The following is a 17,970-nucleotide window of genomic DNA, read 5'->3' on the forward strand; positions in this document are numbered from 1 at the left end:
TTATTGATATCGGTTCATCAAACTGATATATTATTGATATCGGTTCATTAAACGGAGAATAGATTCTAATTGAGAAATCATATCTGACCGTTATCAGTTTTACCGATCACAAGTTCAGTATCTCAAGGCTCAGTGCTAGGACCGTTGTTTTTCACCCACATGCTACATCAGAACTTGACCTTGAATTCAATAACGATTATTTTTGTTATTTATCAGGTACAGTGTATATATTGATATTGCTTCATCAAAATGAGAATAGGTTCAAATTGAGAAATTAAAATTCTCAACCCAACACTGAAATGTCAAAGAAAGAAAGAATGAAAGAAAGAAAGAAAGAAAGAAAGAAAGAAAGAAAGAAAGAAAGAAAGAAAGAAAGAAAGAAAGAAAGAAAGAAAGAAAGAAAGAAAGAAAGAAAGAAAGAAAGAAAGAAAGAAAGAAAGAAAGAAAGAAAGAAAGACTCCATTCATACATGCACTACTCTTGACTTTTGTGCAAGTGAAATGTCCCCAAAAGAAGGTAATAATGTGATCATGTGATCGATTACAGCGCCAATCCAGTCCAATAACAATCCGAGAATAAGATCATAGTGAGTGAATGATTTAATGAAATGCTTTCACTGTTATGAATGATCATCATCGCATTCGGGGGTGGGTGGAGCGCTGGGTTTGTGTGGGTGTTACGAGAAGGCAGCTGATTGGCTGGCACTTTGAAGGGACGCTTGAGCGCTAACGCCGTTGGCTGTTTGGGGTGGTGGGCGGGATCTGTCAGCTGCGGAGTCGCAACAAATGTAGCAGCAGCAGAAACGCTACACAGACACACACACAAACACACACGCACACAGAGAGACGCAGTAGACCAAGCAATCGGCTTAGACTAACAGAATAAAGAGGTGCGTAACGGAAAATCAGGCACTTTTTGGATCCTAATGGCCTGTTGATATTCACATTTTTGGAGTATTTCTGTGGAGACTTTGGAGAGAACAGAAGCGGAAGGAATATTGCGAGTAAGATTGCTCCTGGCTGATTGATTGTTCCTGATCGATTGCTCCTGTCTGTCTGCCTGCTGCTGCTGCCACCACAGTGTTTGTAGCTCTGTATAGCTGTGTTTGAATCTCTATTTGATATATTTTCTTTGTAATTTACACTGCTAAATATAACTTACTCATCACCATATAGTGTTTAATATAGCCTATCAATTTAAATTTGACATTACTAGCTTTTAATCTAAATCACAACCACACGTTAGCTTTTCGCTAGCCTGGTAGCTTTCCATCCCAGCATCCAGGTCTCCTGTTTTCTGAGTTCTATAGACAACTGTGGTGAGTTGGATTATTAAAAAGACTCCTTCAGACAACTGTGGTAAGTTTTGGATTCATCAACAAATACGGTAAGCCATGTCTTCTTCTCCTGTCATTGTCACTTGCACTGCATGCTACATGTTTAGCATATCTATCTCCGTTGGCGAACAGGGCTTCACATGTGATAAATGTAAGGAATTAATCAGGCTGACGGAGAAGATTTCAGATTTAGAGACACGCATCCAAGCTTTATGTGAGAGTGGTGTGAATGTAACAGCTTTAGATACTGCTTTGGATGCGACTAGCTTAGTGAACACTCATTGTTTGGTTCCGGCTGAGCCCGCGCAGCAGGGCTGGGTGACGATGAGAAAGCATAGTCGCGGATCAAAAAACCACTCTTCCGTTCCGATTAGAACATCAAACAGGTTCTCCCCACTCAGTGACGCACCCACTGAGGATCCTGTTGAAAGTGCCCTAGTTATTGGCGATTCTATTACACGGAATGTGAAAATAGAGACACCAGCCACCATAGTCACATGTTTACCGGGAGCCAGAGCGCCTGACATCAAAGCAAATTTAAAAGTGCTGGCTAAAGCTAATCGTAAATTCTCTAAGATTATTATTCACGTTGGCACTAATGATGTTCGACTTCGCCAGTCGGAGATCACCAAAATTAACATTAAAGAGGTGTGTAAACTCGCAAGTACGATGTCAAAAGCCGTATATTTCTCTGGTCCTCTCCCCGCGAAAAGGAGTGATGAAATAGTTAGCAGATTATCATCACTCAATGGCTGGTTGTCTAAGTGGTGTCTGCAAAATAACATAGGGTTCATAGACAATTGGAAAAGTTTTTGGGGCAGACCTGACCTGTTGAAGATGGACGGCATTCATCCCTCCTGGGCTGGTGCTGCTCTTCTCTCTAGTAATTTGGCACATAGTCTTAGAGCTAAACCTTGACTCACTGGGGCCCAGGTCAGGAAGCAGACAAACTGGCTAAACCAACCGTCTGCTAGCTGTCTCACGTCACCAAAGTCAGCTAAATCCCAGCACATAGAGACTCTTTCACCTAGATATTATCACATAGAGACTGTGTCTGTTCCCCGAATTAGTAAATACAAAAAACCATCAAAACCATTCAACAGTAAAAATTTAATTGATGTCCAACAAATAAACAACAGATATAATACGGATGAACAATTGATAAAGCTTGGGTTGCTGAATATTCGATCCCTTTCGCCAAAAACACTTGTTGTCAATGATATGATTATAGATCATAACTTAGATGTGCTGTGTTTGACAGAAACCTGGCTAAAACCTGATGATTACATTACTTTAAATGAGTGCACCCCCCGAGATTATTGTTACAAACATGAGCCACGTCTGAAAGGTAAAGGGGGAGGTGTGGCTGTAATTTATAATAATATTTTCAGCATTACTCAGAAGTCTAGTTTCAAATATAATTCCTTTGAAGTTTTGGTGCTTTATGTAACACTGTGTAGTGTAAATGATAAATCCCGTCTGACATTTGTGTTGGCTACTGTATACAGGCCACCAGGGCACAATACAGACTTTATCAAAGAATTTGCTGGTTTTGTATCGGAGTTAGTATTAGCTGTAGATAAAGTACTAATTGTTGGGGATTTTAATATCCACGTAGACAATGAAAAAGACGCATTGGGATTGGCATTTAGAGACATTCTAAACTCTATTGGAGTTAGACAACACGTATCGGGACCCACTCATCGCCTTAATCATACTTTAGATCTAATAATGTCACATGGAATAAATGTTGATACTGTTAAAATTCTGCAGCAGAGCGATGACATCTCAGATCATTACCTAATATCATGTATACTTAATTTACCTAAGGCTGCAAAGCCATCCCCTCGCTTCAAATATGGCAGGACGATAACCGCTGCGACTAAAGATTGCTTTGTACATAATCTTCCTCATCAGTTCCATCTCCTCAGCATTACAGATAGCCAAGATGAACTTGATGCTGCAACCGAAACTATTGACTCTCTCCTTACTAGCACTTTGGACATAGTTGCTCCCCGGCGCTTAAAGAAGATTAAAGCAAATAATCCAACGCCGTGGTACAACGAGCACACTCGGGCCCTTAAAACAGCAGCCAGAAAAATGGAGCGCAGCTGGAAGAAAACAAAACTAGAGGTTTTTCGCAATTTGTGGAAAGAGAGCATGATTGCATACAGAAAGGCCATAAAAACTGCTAGATCTGCTTATTTCTCATCTCTTTTAGAAGAAAACAAACACAACCCTAAGTATTTATTCGATACAGTGGCTAAATTATCAAAAAATAAAGCTTCAGCTTCTGATGTTTGTAAACAACACAGCAGTAATGACTTTATGAACTTCTTTACTAGTAAGATTGATAATATTAGGAATAAAATTATAACCATGCAGCCGTCTATTACAGTATCACTTCAGACAGAGCACTGTAGTGTCACTGAGGAAAAATTACACTCATTCACTGCTATAGGAGGAGAAGAACTGGCTAAACTTGTAAAATCATCAAAATCAACAACATGTATGCTTGACCCTATACCGACTAGGCTATTAAAAGAGATACTTCCAGAGGTCATAGATCCTCTGCTTAATATCATTAATTCATCTTTGACATTAGGATATGTACCGAAAACTTTTAAGTTGGCTATAATTAAACCACTTATTAAAAAAACGCAACTTGATCCTAAAGAATTAGTCAATTACAGGCCAATCTCGAATCTACCGTTTCTATCAAAAATACTAGAAAAGGCCGTGTCTTCACAATTATGTTCTTTTTTAGAAAGAAATGGTATATGTGAGGATTTCCAGTCAGGATTTAGACCGTATCATAGCACTGAGACTGCTCTCATTAGAGTTACAAATGATTTACTCTTATCATCTGATCGTGGTTGTATCTCTCTATTAGTGTTACTCGATCTTAGCGCTGCATTTGATACTATCGATCACAATATTCTTCTGAATAGAATCGAAAATTATGTTGGCGTTAGTGGAACTGCTTTGGCATGGTTTAAATCGTACTTATCTGACCGTTATCAGTTTGTAGCAGTAAATGAAGAGATGTCACACCGATCACAAGTTCAGTATGGGGTACCGCAAGGCTCAGTGTTAGGACCGTTGCTTTTCACCCTGTATATGCTACCACTGGGAGATATCATTAAGAAGCATGGCGTTAGTTTTCATTGTTATGCTGACGATACTCAGCTCTATATTTCCTCACGCCCTGATGAAACCTACCAATTCACAAGATTAACGGAATGCATAGCTGATATAAAAAATTGGATGAATAGTAATTTTCTGCAACTTAATTCAGATAAAACTGAATTTTTAATTATTGGACAGAAAAGCTCCACAAGTAGTAACCGAGAATACTGTCTAACACTTGATGACTGCTCTGTCAAGCCCTCGTCGTCAGTGAGGAACCTGGGTGTGCTCTTTGATACCAATCTTTCATTTGAAAGCCACGTTTCTAGCATCTGTAAAACCGCATTCTATCATCTTAAAAATATATCTAAATTACGGCACATGCTTTCAATGCAAAATGCTGAACAGTTAGTACATGCGTTCATGAGCTCAAGGCTAGATTATTGTAATGCTCTACTGGGTGGTTGCCCTGCTCGCTTAATAAACAAACTCCAGCTAGTCCAAAATGCAGCAGCTAGAGTTCTTACTAGAACCAGGAAGTATGATCATATTAGTCCAGTTCTGTCAACATTGCACTGGCTCCCTATTAAACATCGCATACATTTTAAAATCTTGCTTATTACTTACAAAGCACTAAATAGTTTAGCTCCCCGGTACTTAAGCGAGCTCTTAACGCATTATACCCCATCACGTCGATTGCGGTCTCAAAACTCTGGCCAGTTGATAATACCTAGAATATCTAAATCAACTGCAGGCGGTCGATCATTTTCCTATTTAGCTCCTAAATTGTGGAATAGTCTTCCTAGCATTGTTCGGGAAGCAGACACACTCTGTCAGTTTAAATCTAGACTAAAAACACATCTCTTTACTATGGCATACACATAGAACATTTTTAACTTTCATTATTCAATTCAATTGACTGATTGTTAGGCTGCATTAACTAGTTCAGCCGGAACCGGGAACACTTCCCATAACACCTGATGTACTCGTTACATCATAAAAAGAGTGACATCTACGCTAATGTTAGTCTCTCTGTTTATCCCGAGGCTTATCCCGGATCTGGGCCCTGTCCGGATCGGATGGTGGACCTGCCTGGACATGACCAACGCATCCTGGAGTGTCTGCTGAGCCGTGTCAAATGGTGTCTCCTCCGAATTTGCCTCACTGGCACGACATGCTCAAAACCCGTCTTCGGCGCAATAATTCCGATCTTTCATGTATTCATACTCTTGTGTAATTGACGCCCCAGCCTAAATAAATCTGTCTCTTCCGTGATACCCTGAAAATTTTGAATAATCCGATCTAATATGATTTCCGACCTGTAAGGTTGCCAGAATAATAATCTTACACGGTGTAAATGGTAAATGGACTGCATTTATATAGCGCTTTTATCCAAAGCGCTTTACATTTTTGCCTCACATTCACCCATTCATACACCGACGGCGATGTCAGCCATGTAAGGCGCCATCCAGCTCGTCGGGAGCAGCTGGGGTTAGGTGTCTTGCTCATGGACACTTCGACACTTGGTCAGGTGGAACCGGGGATTGAACCACCAACCTTCTGGTTTGTAGACAATCTACATGAACCACTGAGCCACTGTCGCCCCGTTAATAGGTGTGTTAATAGGCCAGAGGAGAACTGGCACCCCGACTGAGTCTGGTTTCTCCCAAGGTTTATTTTTCTCCATCATGCCCTGATGGAGTTTTGGTTCCTTGCCACTGTCGCCTTTGGCTTGGCTTGCTCAGTTGGGGACACTAAAAATATGATTAAAGTTATTCAACTTATTATACAAATAAAATATATGAATTAGGTCTTATTTAATTCTATAAACTATAATACTGATCTGCCAGCATTGTCTCTCTATGATAAATTAAAATAAGCTGATAACATCACTGTTTTCTCCAGAACGACTGTACAGCCAAATCTAATTTTGTCGCAATATTGTCCTGTTTGACACTGTGAAGCTGCTTTGACACAATCGTGATTGTAAAAGCGCTATATAAATAAAGTTGATTGATTGATTGATTGAGTATTACGGGATTATCGGATGGAGCGGAACCCCGAGGCGCGGAGCTGCAGCAGCTCCCGGTGTCCGGAGCTCCTGCACAGCGACACATCCATCACGGTATCGATCCACTCCACCACAGGGAGCCGCTTTGAGCTGTCCGTTCCCCCGGAGGAGACCGTGGACGGGCTGAAGAGGAGACTGGCGGAGAAGCTCCGGGTTCCCAAAGACCGCCTGCTGCTGCTGCACCGAGACGCGTGAGTGCGGGACCGGGGACCGGGGGTAGCCTAAGGAGGTCCAGCGTACGGGGACCGGGGGACCGGGGTAGCCTAAGGAGGTCCAGCGTACGGGGACCGGGGGTAGCCTACTCGGGAGGATCCTAACGGGGTCAGCGGGGGTAATTTGGGATGCAGCCGCGATCATGTTGTTATTATTATTTAATTATAAAGGAATTGTATCGCGCTTTAATGGCAAAGGCAGGACTGACGCCGGTTTATTTCATTGTGACTGCACTGCAAAAAATGCTCTTACTTAGTATTGTCTTTTTTCTAGTCAAAATATAAAAAAAAAAATCTTACATTAAGAAAAAGTTAAGTAGAAATGATTGTCTTGTTTTGGAGGGGGAAAAATCTCTAAAATTAAGAGAGTTTTTGCTTAAAATAAGATAAATAATCTGGTTTTCTAATTAAGATGATTTTTCTCCCCCCATTGGCAGATTATTTATCTTATTTTAAGCAAAAACTCTCTTCATTTTGAGTTACTTTTTTTATCAAAACAAAACAAATAACTTTTGCTTGTCTAGTAAAGACTTCTTGTTTTAAGAATGTTTAGATGTTTGGACTCGAAACACGACAAAAATACTGAGTAAGAAAAGCTTTTTTTGCAGTGTGATGAATAAATGTGCAACTCATTTAAATGATAAACTCCGCCAGAGTTGATTATCTGTCCAGTGCTTCATACAGTACACACTCAAAGCTTTACTGTAATAATAAGCATGCGTCTGCCAGTGAGTGCTGGAGAGGTGCATGATGGGAAGGCCAATGGTGGTGTTGTTTGTCTCCAGGAGGTTGAGCTCAGGGAAGCTGCTGGATTACGGAGTGATGGATGGAAGCAGACTGACTCTGATGCCTGCTGTTGAAGCCGGACTAATGGTATAAAACATCTTCACATTTACACACCTCATGATCACTGACTGTGGAGTCACAAACTGCAGGACAGCTTCACATTATAAACAGGAATAAAACCCAATCAATGATGCAAACTTTAGCAGCTATTAGACAAATTCAGATTCTGCTGTAAGAGCCATTATTCAGATTGATTCAGTTCAGTGTCGATTTGGTTCAGTTCAGTTCAGTGTGTGTCTTCATTTCAGTGTCGATTCAGTTCAGGTCAGTGTCGATTCAGTTCAGGTCAGTGTCGATTCAGTTCAGTTCAGTTCAGTGTCACTGTCAGTGTCAGTGTCAGTGTCAGTGTCAGTTCAGTTCATTTCAGTGTCAGTTCATTTCATTTCAGTGTCAGTTCAGTGTCAAATCAGTTCAGTTCAGTGTCATTTCAGTTCAGTGTCAATTCAGTTCAGTGTCAGTTCAGTTCATTTCAGTGTCAGTTCAGTTCATTTCAGTGTCAGTTCAGTGTCAAATCAGTTCAGTTCAGTGTTGATTCAGTTCAGATCAGCGTCGATTCAGTTCAGATCGGCATTGACTCAGTTCAGTATCAATTCAGTACTGATCAGTGTCAATTCAGTTCAGTGTGTGAATGCAGTTCAGTTCAGTGTCGATTTAGTTCAGATAAGCTTCGATTCAGTTCAGTTTCAATTCAGTTCAGATCAGCGTCAATTCAGATCAGAGTGTGTTGATTCAGTTCATATCAGCGTCAGTTCAGATCAGCCTCAATTCAGTTCAATGTGTGTCGATTCAGTTCAGTGTGTGTCAATTCAGTTCAGTGTTGATTCAGTTCAATAACTGTAAAGTGAATCAGTAATGAAATTAGTTCAATTGAGCTAATAGAATCTCTAATGGTGTCTTTTCATAATTCATATTCAGTGTTAATTCAGTTCATAATTTAATCAATTATGAATCAAATTTAGTTTCAATAGTGTCTTTATTAAGCTTAATTTATATTCAGTGTTCAATTCAGTTCAACACTCATGTTGCAAATTTCATCAATTATGAATTAAATTATTAAATTAAATGTCAATAGTGTAATTTATTCAGATCGGTTCATTTTAATGTTAAGTCAATTCAGATCCAGATCAATTTAGATTCAATAAGTGTTGGTGTTGCAGATTTCATCACTTATGAATCAAATTCAGTTTCAGTAGTGTCATTCGGAGAAAGTCGTATTCAGATCGATTCGAATTCAGATCAAGTCAGATTCAGATCAAGTCAGATTCAGATCAAGTCAGATTCAGATCAAGTCAGATTCAGATCGATTCGTATTCAGATCAAGTCAGATTCAGATCAAGTCAGATTCAGATCAAGTCAGATTCAGATCAAGTCAGATTCAGATCAAGTCAGATTCAGATCAAGTCAGATTCAGATCAAGTCAGATTCAGATCAAGTCAGATTCAGATCAAGTCAGATTCAGATTGAGTCGGCTTCAGATCGATTTGTATTCAGGTCAAGTCATATTCAGATCAAGTCATATTCAGATCAATTCGGATTCAGATCAAGTCGTATTCAGTTCAAGTCAGATTCAGATCGATTCGGATTCAGATCGATTTGTATTCAGGTCAAGTCATATTCAGATCAAGTCATATTCAGATCAATTCGGATTCAGATCAACTCATATTCAGTTCAAGTCAGATTCAGATCGATTCGGATTCAGATCGATTTGTATTCAGGTCAAGTTATATTCAGATCAAGTCAGATTCAGATCGATTCGGATTCAGATCGATTTGTATTCAGGTCAAGTCATATTCAGATCAAGTCATATTCAGATCAATTCGGATTCAGATCAACTCATATTCAGTTCAAGTCAGATTCAGATCGATTCGGATTCAGATCGATTTGTATTCAGGTCAAGTTATATTCAGATCAAGTCAGATTCAGATCGATTTGTATTCAGGTCAAGTTATATTCAGGTCAAGTCAGATTCAGATCGATTTGGATTCAGATCGATTTGTATTCAGGTCAAGTCAGATTCAGATCAATTCGGATTCAGATCGATTTGTATTCAGGTCAAGTTATATTCAGATCAATTCGGATTCAGATCAAGTCAGATTCAGTTCAAGTCAGATTCAGATCGATTCGGATTCAGATCAAATCGGATTCAGAGTCAAGTCAGATTCAGAGTCAAGTCAGATTCAGAGTCAAGTCAGATTCAGAGTCAAGTCAGATTCAGAGTCAAGTCAGATTCAGAGTCAAGTCAGATTCAGAGTCAAGTCAGATTCAGAGTCAAGTCAGATTCAGAGTCAAGTCAGATTCAGATCGATTCGGATTCAGATCGATTCGGATTCAGATCGATTCAGATTCAGATCGATTCAGATTCAGATCGAGTCGGATTCAGATCGAGTCGGATTCAGATCGATTCAGATTCAGATAAAGTCAGATTCAGATCGATTCGGATTCAGATCGATTCAGATTCAGATAAAGTCAGATTCAGATCGAGTCGTATTCAGATCGAGTCTGATTTAAAACTATTTGGATTTAAAACTTTTTGGATTCAGATGAATTCCGATTCAGATCAATTCATTTTCAGATCAATTTGGATTCAGATCAATTCAGTTCAATAAGTGTTGGTGTTGCAAATTTCATCAATTACAAATCAAAATCAGTTTCAGTAGTGTAATTCAGATCAATTCAGTTCAATACCATCAGTTCAAGGTCTTTTGTCCACACACACACGAAGAGCTGCTCAGTTGGTGATGATGTTGTGTGTGTGTGTGTGTGTGTGTTTGCAGTCGCAGTCGTGGCGGCCGGAGCAGTCGGTCCTGCAGGCTCTGGAGAGTCTCACAGATGCGCAGGTGAAACTCTCGCTGTGGTCACACACACTTCCTCTTCTACCAGCACACACTCATTCACAAGAACTCACACAATGACTATTCTAATGAGTTCGCATTTCCCACCAGCAGCTGAATGTAACGAGAGCTAAACGCCCACGCGTGTGTATAAACTAATGCTCATTCAGAACAAGCGCTGAACTGCAGGATGTTTCGCTGTATTTGCATGTATGTAAATCACACCACAGGTCACGCGTGTTTCGCAGAACTCCAACATGAGATCATATTCATAACGTCTTATGTTTAACAGATTATTAACTCTTGGAAAAAGAAAAGGTTTCTGTTTTAGACCCTTCATGTAGCAGCTTTATCTGTGAAACCGTGTGTGTGCGTGTGTGTGTGTGTGTGTGTGTGTGTGTGTTTGGGGTCTTCAGTCTTTTCTTTTCTCCAGTAAATGTGTCTTGATTTAAGATTGTTTAGTTGTTTGTGCTGTAAAACAAGAGTAGTTTTCCTCCAGGTCTCCCTCTCCCTCTCCCTCTCCCTCTCCCTCTCCCTCTCCCTCTCCCTCTCCCTCTCCCTCTCCCTCTCCCTCTCCCTCTCCCTCTCCCTCTCCCTCTCCCTCTCCCTCTCCCTCTCCCTCTCCCTCTCCCTCTCCCTCTCCCTCTCCGTCTCCCTCTCCCTCTCCCTCTCCCTCTCCCTCTCCCTCTCCCTCTCCCTCTCCCTCGCTCTCTCTCTCTCTCTCTCCCCCTCTCCCTCTCCCTCTCCCTCTCCCTCTCCCTCTCCCTCTCCCTCTCCCTCTCCCTCTCCCTCTCCCTCTCCCTCTCCCTCTCCCTCTCCCTCTCTCTCTCGTCAGGGGAATCTCTGGCCTTTCCAGCGTCTTTGGAAATCATTTGCTCTTAATAGCGAGTGCGATCAATAGAGCCGCGGCCGATCAGACCGATCGCAGGACAACAGAAGACGCCACATTGATCTCCGGCGCTCGATGTTCATTAACCTCAGATGCAGACAGTCCTCATTCAGAGTTTTCATTGTTTTAGGGATAGACCAGAGGCCTTCTGCTTTTCTAAATACTATTTTTAAAACCCATTTTGCTCCCATATTGTACACTATATCCCCAATAGTGTTGTGCCGCCTCTACACACACATGAGCTTTAATGCCATCCCATTGTTAACCCGTGGGGTTTAATCTGGAGTCGGCCCACCCTCTCTAACAGCTCCAGCTCTTCTGGGAAGGCTTTCCTCAAGGTTTAGGAGTGTGTTTATGGGGATTTTTGCCCATTCTTCTAGAAGCTCATTTGTGAGGTCAGGCACTGATGTTGGACGAGAAGGCCTGGCTCTCAGTCTCCGCTCTAATTCATCCCAAAGCTGTTCTATCGGGTTGAGCTCAGGACTCTGTGCAGGCCAGTCCAGTTCCTCCACACCAAACTCCTCATCCATGTCTTTATGGACCGACGCTTTGTGCGCTGGAGCGCAGTCATGCTGGGACAGGAAGGGGCCGTCCACAAACTGATCCCACAAAGACGGGAGCATGAAATTGTCTTGCTGTCTTGGTGAAGCATTAAGAGTTCCTTTCACTGGAACTAAGGGGCCAAACCATGAAAAACAACCCCACCCCATAATCTCCCCTCTACCAAACTTTACACTTGGCACAAAGCAGTCAGGCGAGTCCCGTTCTCCTGGCGACGGCCAAACCCAGACTCGTCCATGGGATTGTCAGCCTGAAGCGTGATTGGTCGCTCAGAGAACACGTCTCACTGCTCTAGAGTCCAGTGGCGGCTGCTTTACTCCACTGCATCCCACGCTTCGCATTGCTCTTGGTGATGTAAGGCTTGGATGAGCTGCTCGGCCATGGAAACCCATTCCATGAAGCTCTCTCCGCTGTTCTTGAGCTCATCTGAAGGCCACAGAAGTCTGGAGGTCTGGAGCTGTTGACTCTGCAGAAAGTCGGAGACTTCTGCGCACTGTGACCCTCAGCATGCGCTGACCCCGCTCTGGGATTTAACACTTCGTGGCTGAGTTGCTGTTGTTCCCAATGGCTTCCACTTTGTTATAATCCCACTAACAGTTGAGCGTGGAATATTTAGTAGTGAGGAAATGTCAGGAATGGACTTATTGCACAGGTGTCAGCCTATCACGGCCCCACGGGTGCCTGACAAATAAGAGGGATTTAATTTGCATAATAAGAGCAGGAAGAAGCTGTAAATATATACATTTTAAAAAGTGTTCATGTGTGTTTGTGGGTCGTGTGAGTCTGCTGTGGAGAGATCGAGATGATTTAAACACACTGAAGCCATTTGCATGATCGTGTTCGTGATCGCTCCAGCCGTTCGTTTCGCGCCGTCCTTGTGACTGAAGTGGTCAGTGACTCAGAGTCGTGACTCGCCCGCTCATTCACAACACACACACACACACACGTTTGTTTTTGTGAAATGTGGGGACATTTCATAGGCGTAATGGTTTTTATACTGTACAAACCATATTTACTATCCCCTTACACTGCCTCTAAACCTACCCAACACACACACACACACACACACACACACACACACACTACAGGAGTCTTGGGTCACACTTGGCTCTTCCTCAGTGTTTCTGTCTCGTTCTCCAGCACAAATATCTATATTTCCAGGTTTTCCTGCTTGAATGCTGATTATTCCTCATATTCTCCATTGTTGCGGCTCCTAGACTGCACTGTTGACTTTAGAGCAGGTGTGTGTTGGTCAATGGTTTTCAGTTCAGAGCTGGACTTGAACATGAGAACTGCGTCGTGTGTGTGATAGGGCCCTCCCTGCAAAAAATGCTTTTCTAGTATTTTGTCTTGTTTCTAGTTATATATTTTTAGATCTTTTGAATAGAAACAAGACAAAAATACTAGAAAAGCATTTTTTTTGCAGTGCTGAGTGTAGTATTCTCCGAGATCAGAAGCGTTCTGGCCCAGACTCTCCTCAAACACACTCGCTCGCTCTGTATTTCAGGAGTGTGTGTTTGTGTGTGTGTGTGTGTGTGTGGGGGGGGGGGGGGGGGGCATGTTTTTGTGACATATGAGGACACAAATCATACAGGAGGAGTTTTTATGAGAAAGTAAAAATGCAAACTGTTTCCTGTGATGGGTAGGGGCAGTGTGTGTGTGTGTGTGTGTGTGTGTGTGTGTGTGTGTGTGTGTGTGTGTGTGTGTGTGTGTGTGTGTGTGTGTGTGTGTGTGTGTGTGTGTGTGTGTGTGTGTGTGTGTGTGTGTGTGTGTGTGTGTGTGTGTGTGTGTGTGTGTGTGTGTGTGTGTGTGTGTGTGTGATGGGTAGTTTGTACAGTATAAAAACCATTACGCCTATGGAATGTCCCCATAAGTCACAAAAACAATTTTGTGTGTGTGTGTGTGTGTGTTGAGTGTTTTGAGTTCGTCTCCGCCTCTCATATCTCTCTCTCCATCTGCATAGCAGCCGGTGTGACGTTCTATAATCCGCTTTGAACCAGACGAGTGTCGTATTGCCACACTCAGAGGTTTGCTCGGCGGTTTCCTCCTAGTTTGCTCATTGTGTAAATCTGAATGTCCGGATAACGTCACACAACGTCTCTGATCTTAAAGTGTTAGTTCCCTCAATAATGAGCCTGATGTTGATCTGCTGACCCCCAGGGCATCAGCATGTAGGTGTGTGTGTTTCTTCAGGAGAACACAAATGAAGATTTTTAACTCAGCCGTTGCTGTGTGTCGGTCATAATGATGTGAATGGGGAACAATTCTATGAGAGCAAAACAAACATGCTTAGGCAACACACACACACACACACCCTGCTGCTCGTGACGACACACTGATGTCTTAAGACACGAACCGATCGGTTTCTAAGAGAAATAGAGCCGTATTTATATCATTGTTTACCTCAAATAGAACGCTATATCCATCAGCCTTCACACACTTCACTTCCGGAAAGGTCAATAATACACGCTCTGGATATACCAGCCGTTAGAATGATTGGCCCCACTTTATGTTAGGCGGCCTTAAGTACGATACTTACTGTGTGTGTTGTAAAGCACCTTTGCTGATATTGAGGTGGGTACAGGTAGAATTAGGGACGTGTGTGTGTGTGTGTGTGTGTGTGTGTGTGTGTGTGTGTGTGTGTGTGTGTGTGTGTGTGTGTGTGTGTGTGTGTGTGTGTGTGTGTGTGTGTGTGTGTGTGTGTGTGTGTGTGTGTGTGTGTGTGTGTGTGTGTGTGTGTGTGTGTGTGTGTGAAGGGTAGGGTTAGGTGTTAGGGAAGTGCCAACTGTGTAATTACAAATGTAGCTACAGAAATTAATTACAGACGTAATTACATGCAGGTATTTTTAAAATGTAAGTAATGTAAAGACATGTATGTACACAATAAGTGCATTGTTTAAAATGATTAATTAAAATGTTAGTACATTGTAGTTAAGGCCACCTGATATAAAGTGGGTCCGGATGATTTCTGAAGGATTACAGACACTCTCTCACACACACACTTTCTCTCTCTCTCTCTCTCTCTCTCTCTCAAACACACACACACACACACACACACACACAGACACACACACAGGTGACACTTTACAAAACACATGAACTAATGAACCATAGTTAGACAAACTAAAAAGACATTGGTACTACTGTACTGTGTGTGTGTGTGTGTGTGTGTGTGTGTGTGTGTGTGTGTGTGTGTGTGTGTGTGTGTGTGTGTGTGTTCTCTGCATCATCTGTCTCTGTGTTGTGACGTGCTTTATAAAGAACAGCCCACAATTTCTGAGAATTGCAAATGGAGGTGACATGTTTCCCAGCGTGCTCTGCTAACCCACACCAGTGACTGCCGTCTGAGCCTGAAGAACAACACACACCGACACACAACCTTTAAAGCCGATCTACTGCTTCAGTGTCGATTATTCCTCATATCCTCCATTGTTGCGGCTCCTCTCTTCCCAGTCTGTCAGTAACTCTGTTTACTTCCTGTCTCTATGAAGCCCCGCCTTCTGAAAGCACACTGTGCTCTGATTGGTCGGCTTGTGAGTGTGCTGAGGCTGGTTGAGTAGCTACTGATACGATCATACACTGAGAGACTTAAAGAGAGTAATATTTTAATGTTAAATCTCGAAACGATGCTCTTCCTCACCATCGGGAGGTTGTCAGACAGAGCTGGACTAACACACCACTTCATTACTTTAGTTAAAGCACTGCTGGTCAAGTATTACTCCGTTACGAGTGAAAGTTGTAAAAACTGATTTTTACTGGAGTAAAAGTGCAGAAGTATTTGTTTTCAAAAGTACTTAAGTATCAAAAGTAAATGTCCTTCTTTATGTCGCCGCATTATTGTATTATAGTTGTCTAAATGCACATTATGCCATCATGGTTTAAGCCAGTCAGTGACGCTCCATCTGACACACTAGCAGACGACTAACTTAAACTCATTTAAATACTTGTAGAAAAGTTACAAAGCTGCTGTCACTTTAAGGCCGAATGCACGGATCCAATACACTGATACACATCTGATATTCTCACACTGTTCACCTTCACTGAAGACAGAATCAACTTTGTTTATGTGAATCCTCCACTAAATGAGCATTTGGACATCCGTCTTCTTCCATTTTGCTCTAAACTATAAATCAGTGTTTAATAAATGCTGTGAAATCATTGAACTTCACGAGACTCTACAAGAGTGATTCCTGAAAGGCTTTCTGCAAAAACCCAAACACCTTTTAAAGAAGAAAAAAATCATCACTGACTTTCAAAGCTGCGACAGAAACGACTTTCCACTTCGAGGACCTTGATAGAAATGTAGTGGAGTAAAGAGGACGATATTTGTCTTTCAGATGGAGTGACGTTAAAGTCAGAAGATTACAGAAAAAATAATACTCCAGTAAAGCACAGAGACTCAAACAGTGAACTTCAGTACAGGACTCGAGTAAATGAGCTGAGGGACTGTCCAGATCTGCTGTCAGAGTCAGAAGATGACATGTTTAATAAATGAGCTAATAATGTTTTAATAGAGTCTCATTAACGTCCGTCTGCCTTCTTGTTTTGTGTCAGGTCAGTGACTTCCTGTCAGGACGGTCTCCGCTGACCCTTGCCCTCCGTGTGGGCGATCACATGATGTTCGTGCAGCTCCAGCTGGCGAATCAGCCGTCCGTCTCCAGGGCTCACAACCAATCAGATGCCCAGCCCTCCACAGGCCCCGCCCCTCCCGCACCACACACCGGCCACACCCACTCTGATCAAAGCCCCGCCCCCTCTCCGGCCCAGGTACAGCTGCTTCCCTCTTGTTATATCAGTATTGGGTTTTTTCTACTTAAAGGGGCGGTGCTAATATTTTGAATTGCTTTCACTTCAGCAATAATCTGCCGAGAGTTCCAATGCATTCTTGAATTACAGCCATTTAAAGCGGCGGTTCTGTGTTTTTTTCTAGGCTTGGTTGTGTTTATGGGGAGCAGTATAACATGTCTTAAAGCAGTGTTTGCATGCGATTTGACTTGTGTAACTTTAGTTAGTGTGTAATGTCGCTGCTTGAGCATAAACAGTCTCTGCAAAGTTACAGCGCTAAAAAGTTCAACGCAAACGGAGATATTGTCTTTTAAAGTTGCGGCAGTTTATTGCCTACAAAAATGGCCGCTTTGGACTACAACGAGCTTCTTCCTGGGTTGGTGACATCATAAACCCTCGCTAGTCTCCGCAGATGTGACTTCTGCCCGTAATGGAGTACACTGCAAAAAATGCTTATTTAGTATTTCTGTCTTGTTTCCAGTCTAAATATCTTACAATTCTTAAATCAAGATGCATTTACTAGATCAGTAAAACAACATGAGATATTTTTACTTGTTTTGTTAAAAATAAAATCTAAATGAAGAGAGTTTTTGCTTAAAACAGGCAAAATGATCTCCCAATGGGGTGAGAAAAATAATGTTTTCCTTATGAATAAAAGTTTATTTTTCTGTGTGTGTGTGTGTGTGTTAGGCTGACAGACAGCGATGCAAACCGGGCGCGGTCATCGAAAGCCTCGTCAATCACGCACCTGGAGTTTTCTCAGGGACCTTCTCAGGTAACGCATCGCTTCACTGAGTTAAAGGGTTACTTCGGGGATTTAGCACGAAGCTTCGTATATAAACTGGGTCATTAATGTAGTAGAAATGTGAAATAATTGTTGAATTTGGTGCCTTCTAGAATGAGAAAACATTGAAAATGTATTTTTGGCTCATGTGGATAAAAGACAACAACTCCCAGAATGCATTGCTTCGCTGCCCTACGAGGCCACGCCCACAGCCGCCGCTACTGGAAATCATTCAGCTCAGTTAGAGAACAGACACTAACTTCAAGCTCACTTCATTTTGATATTTTCCCCCAGAAAACAAGATAAAATATCTCATGTCGTTTTACTGATCTAGTAAATGCTTCTTGATTTAAGAATATTTAGATATTTGGACTGAAAATAAGACAAAAACACTAAATAAGACGAGCATGTTTGGCAGTGTACTCCCGGGTTTAACCCTTTAACATCATCTCTCCTCGTCATCGCACTAACACGCCAGTGGGCGGGGCCAAAGTCCTGATGATGAAGTGGGTGTTGATCTTCTTCT

The 17,970-nt window shown here is 42.0% G+C and overlaps 1 protein-coding gene across 2 annotated transcripts in view; it reads left to right on the forward strand.

The window, feature by feature from the left end:
• Window positions 1-790: 790 nt before the first annotated feature.
• The window catches only part of LOC137089342 (midnolin-A-like), a 21,281-nt gene continuing 4,101 nt past the window's right edge, over window positions 791-17,970 (forward strand). For both annotated transcript variants that reach the window (XR_010907662.1, XM_067452912.1), the window contains exons 1-6: window positions 791-1,001; window positions 6,493-6,727; window positions 7,534-7,621; window positions 10,369-10,431; window positions 16,430-16,642; window positions 17,351-17,435. Coding sequence is in view for 1 of the 2 variants with exons in the window: in XM_067452912.1 (XP_067309013.1) it covers window positions 6,513-6,727; window positions 7,534-7,621; window positions 10,369-10,431; window positions 16,430-16,642; window positions 17,351-17,435 (664 nt within the window). In the remaining variant the exon portion in view is untranslated. The remainder of the gene's footprint in view (window positions 1,002-6,492; window positions 6,728-7,533; window positions 7,622-10,368; window positions 10,432-16,429; window positions 16,643-17,350; window positions 17,436-17,970) is intronic.

This window comes from Pseudorasbora parva, chromosome 9, assembly GCF_024679245.1.
Source record: "Pseudorasbora parva isolate DD20220531a chromosome 9, ASM2467924v1, whole genome shotgun sequence".
Taxonomy (NCBI): Eukaryota; Metazoa; Chordata; class Actinopteri; order Cypriniformes; family Gobionidae; genus Pseudorasbora; species Pseudorasbora parva.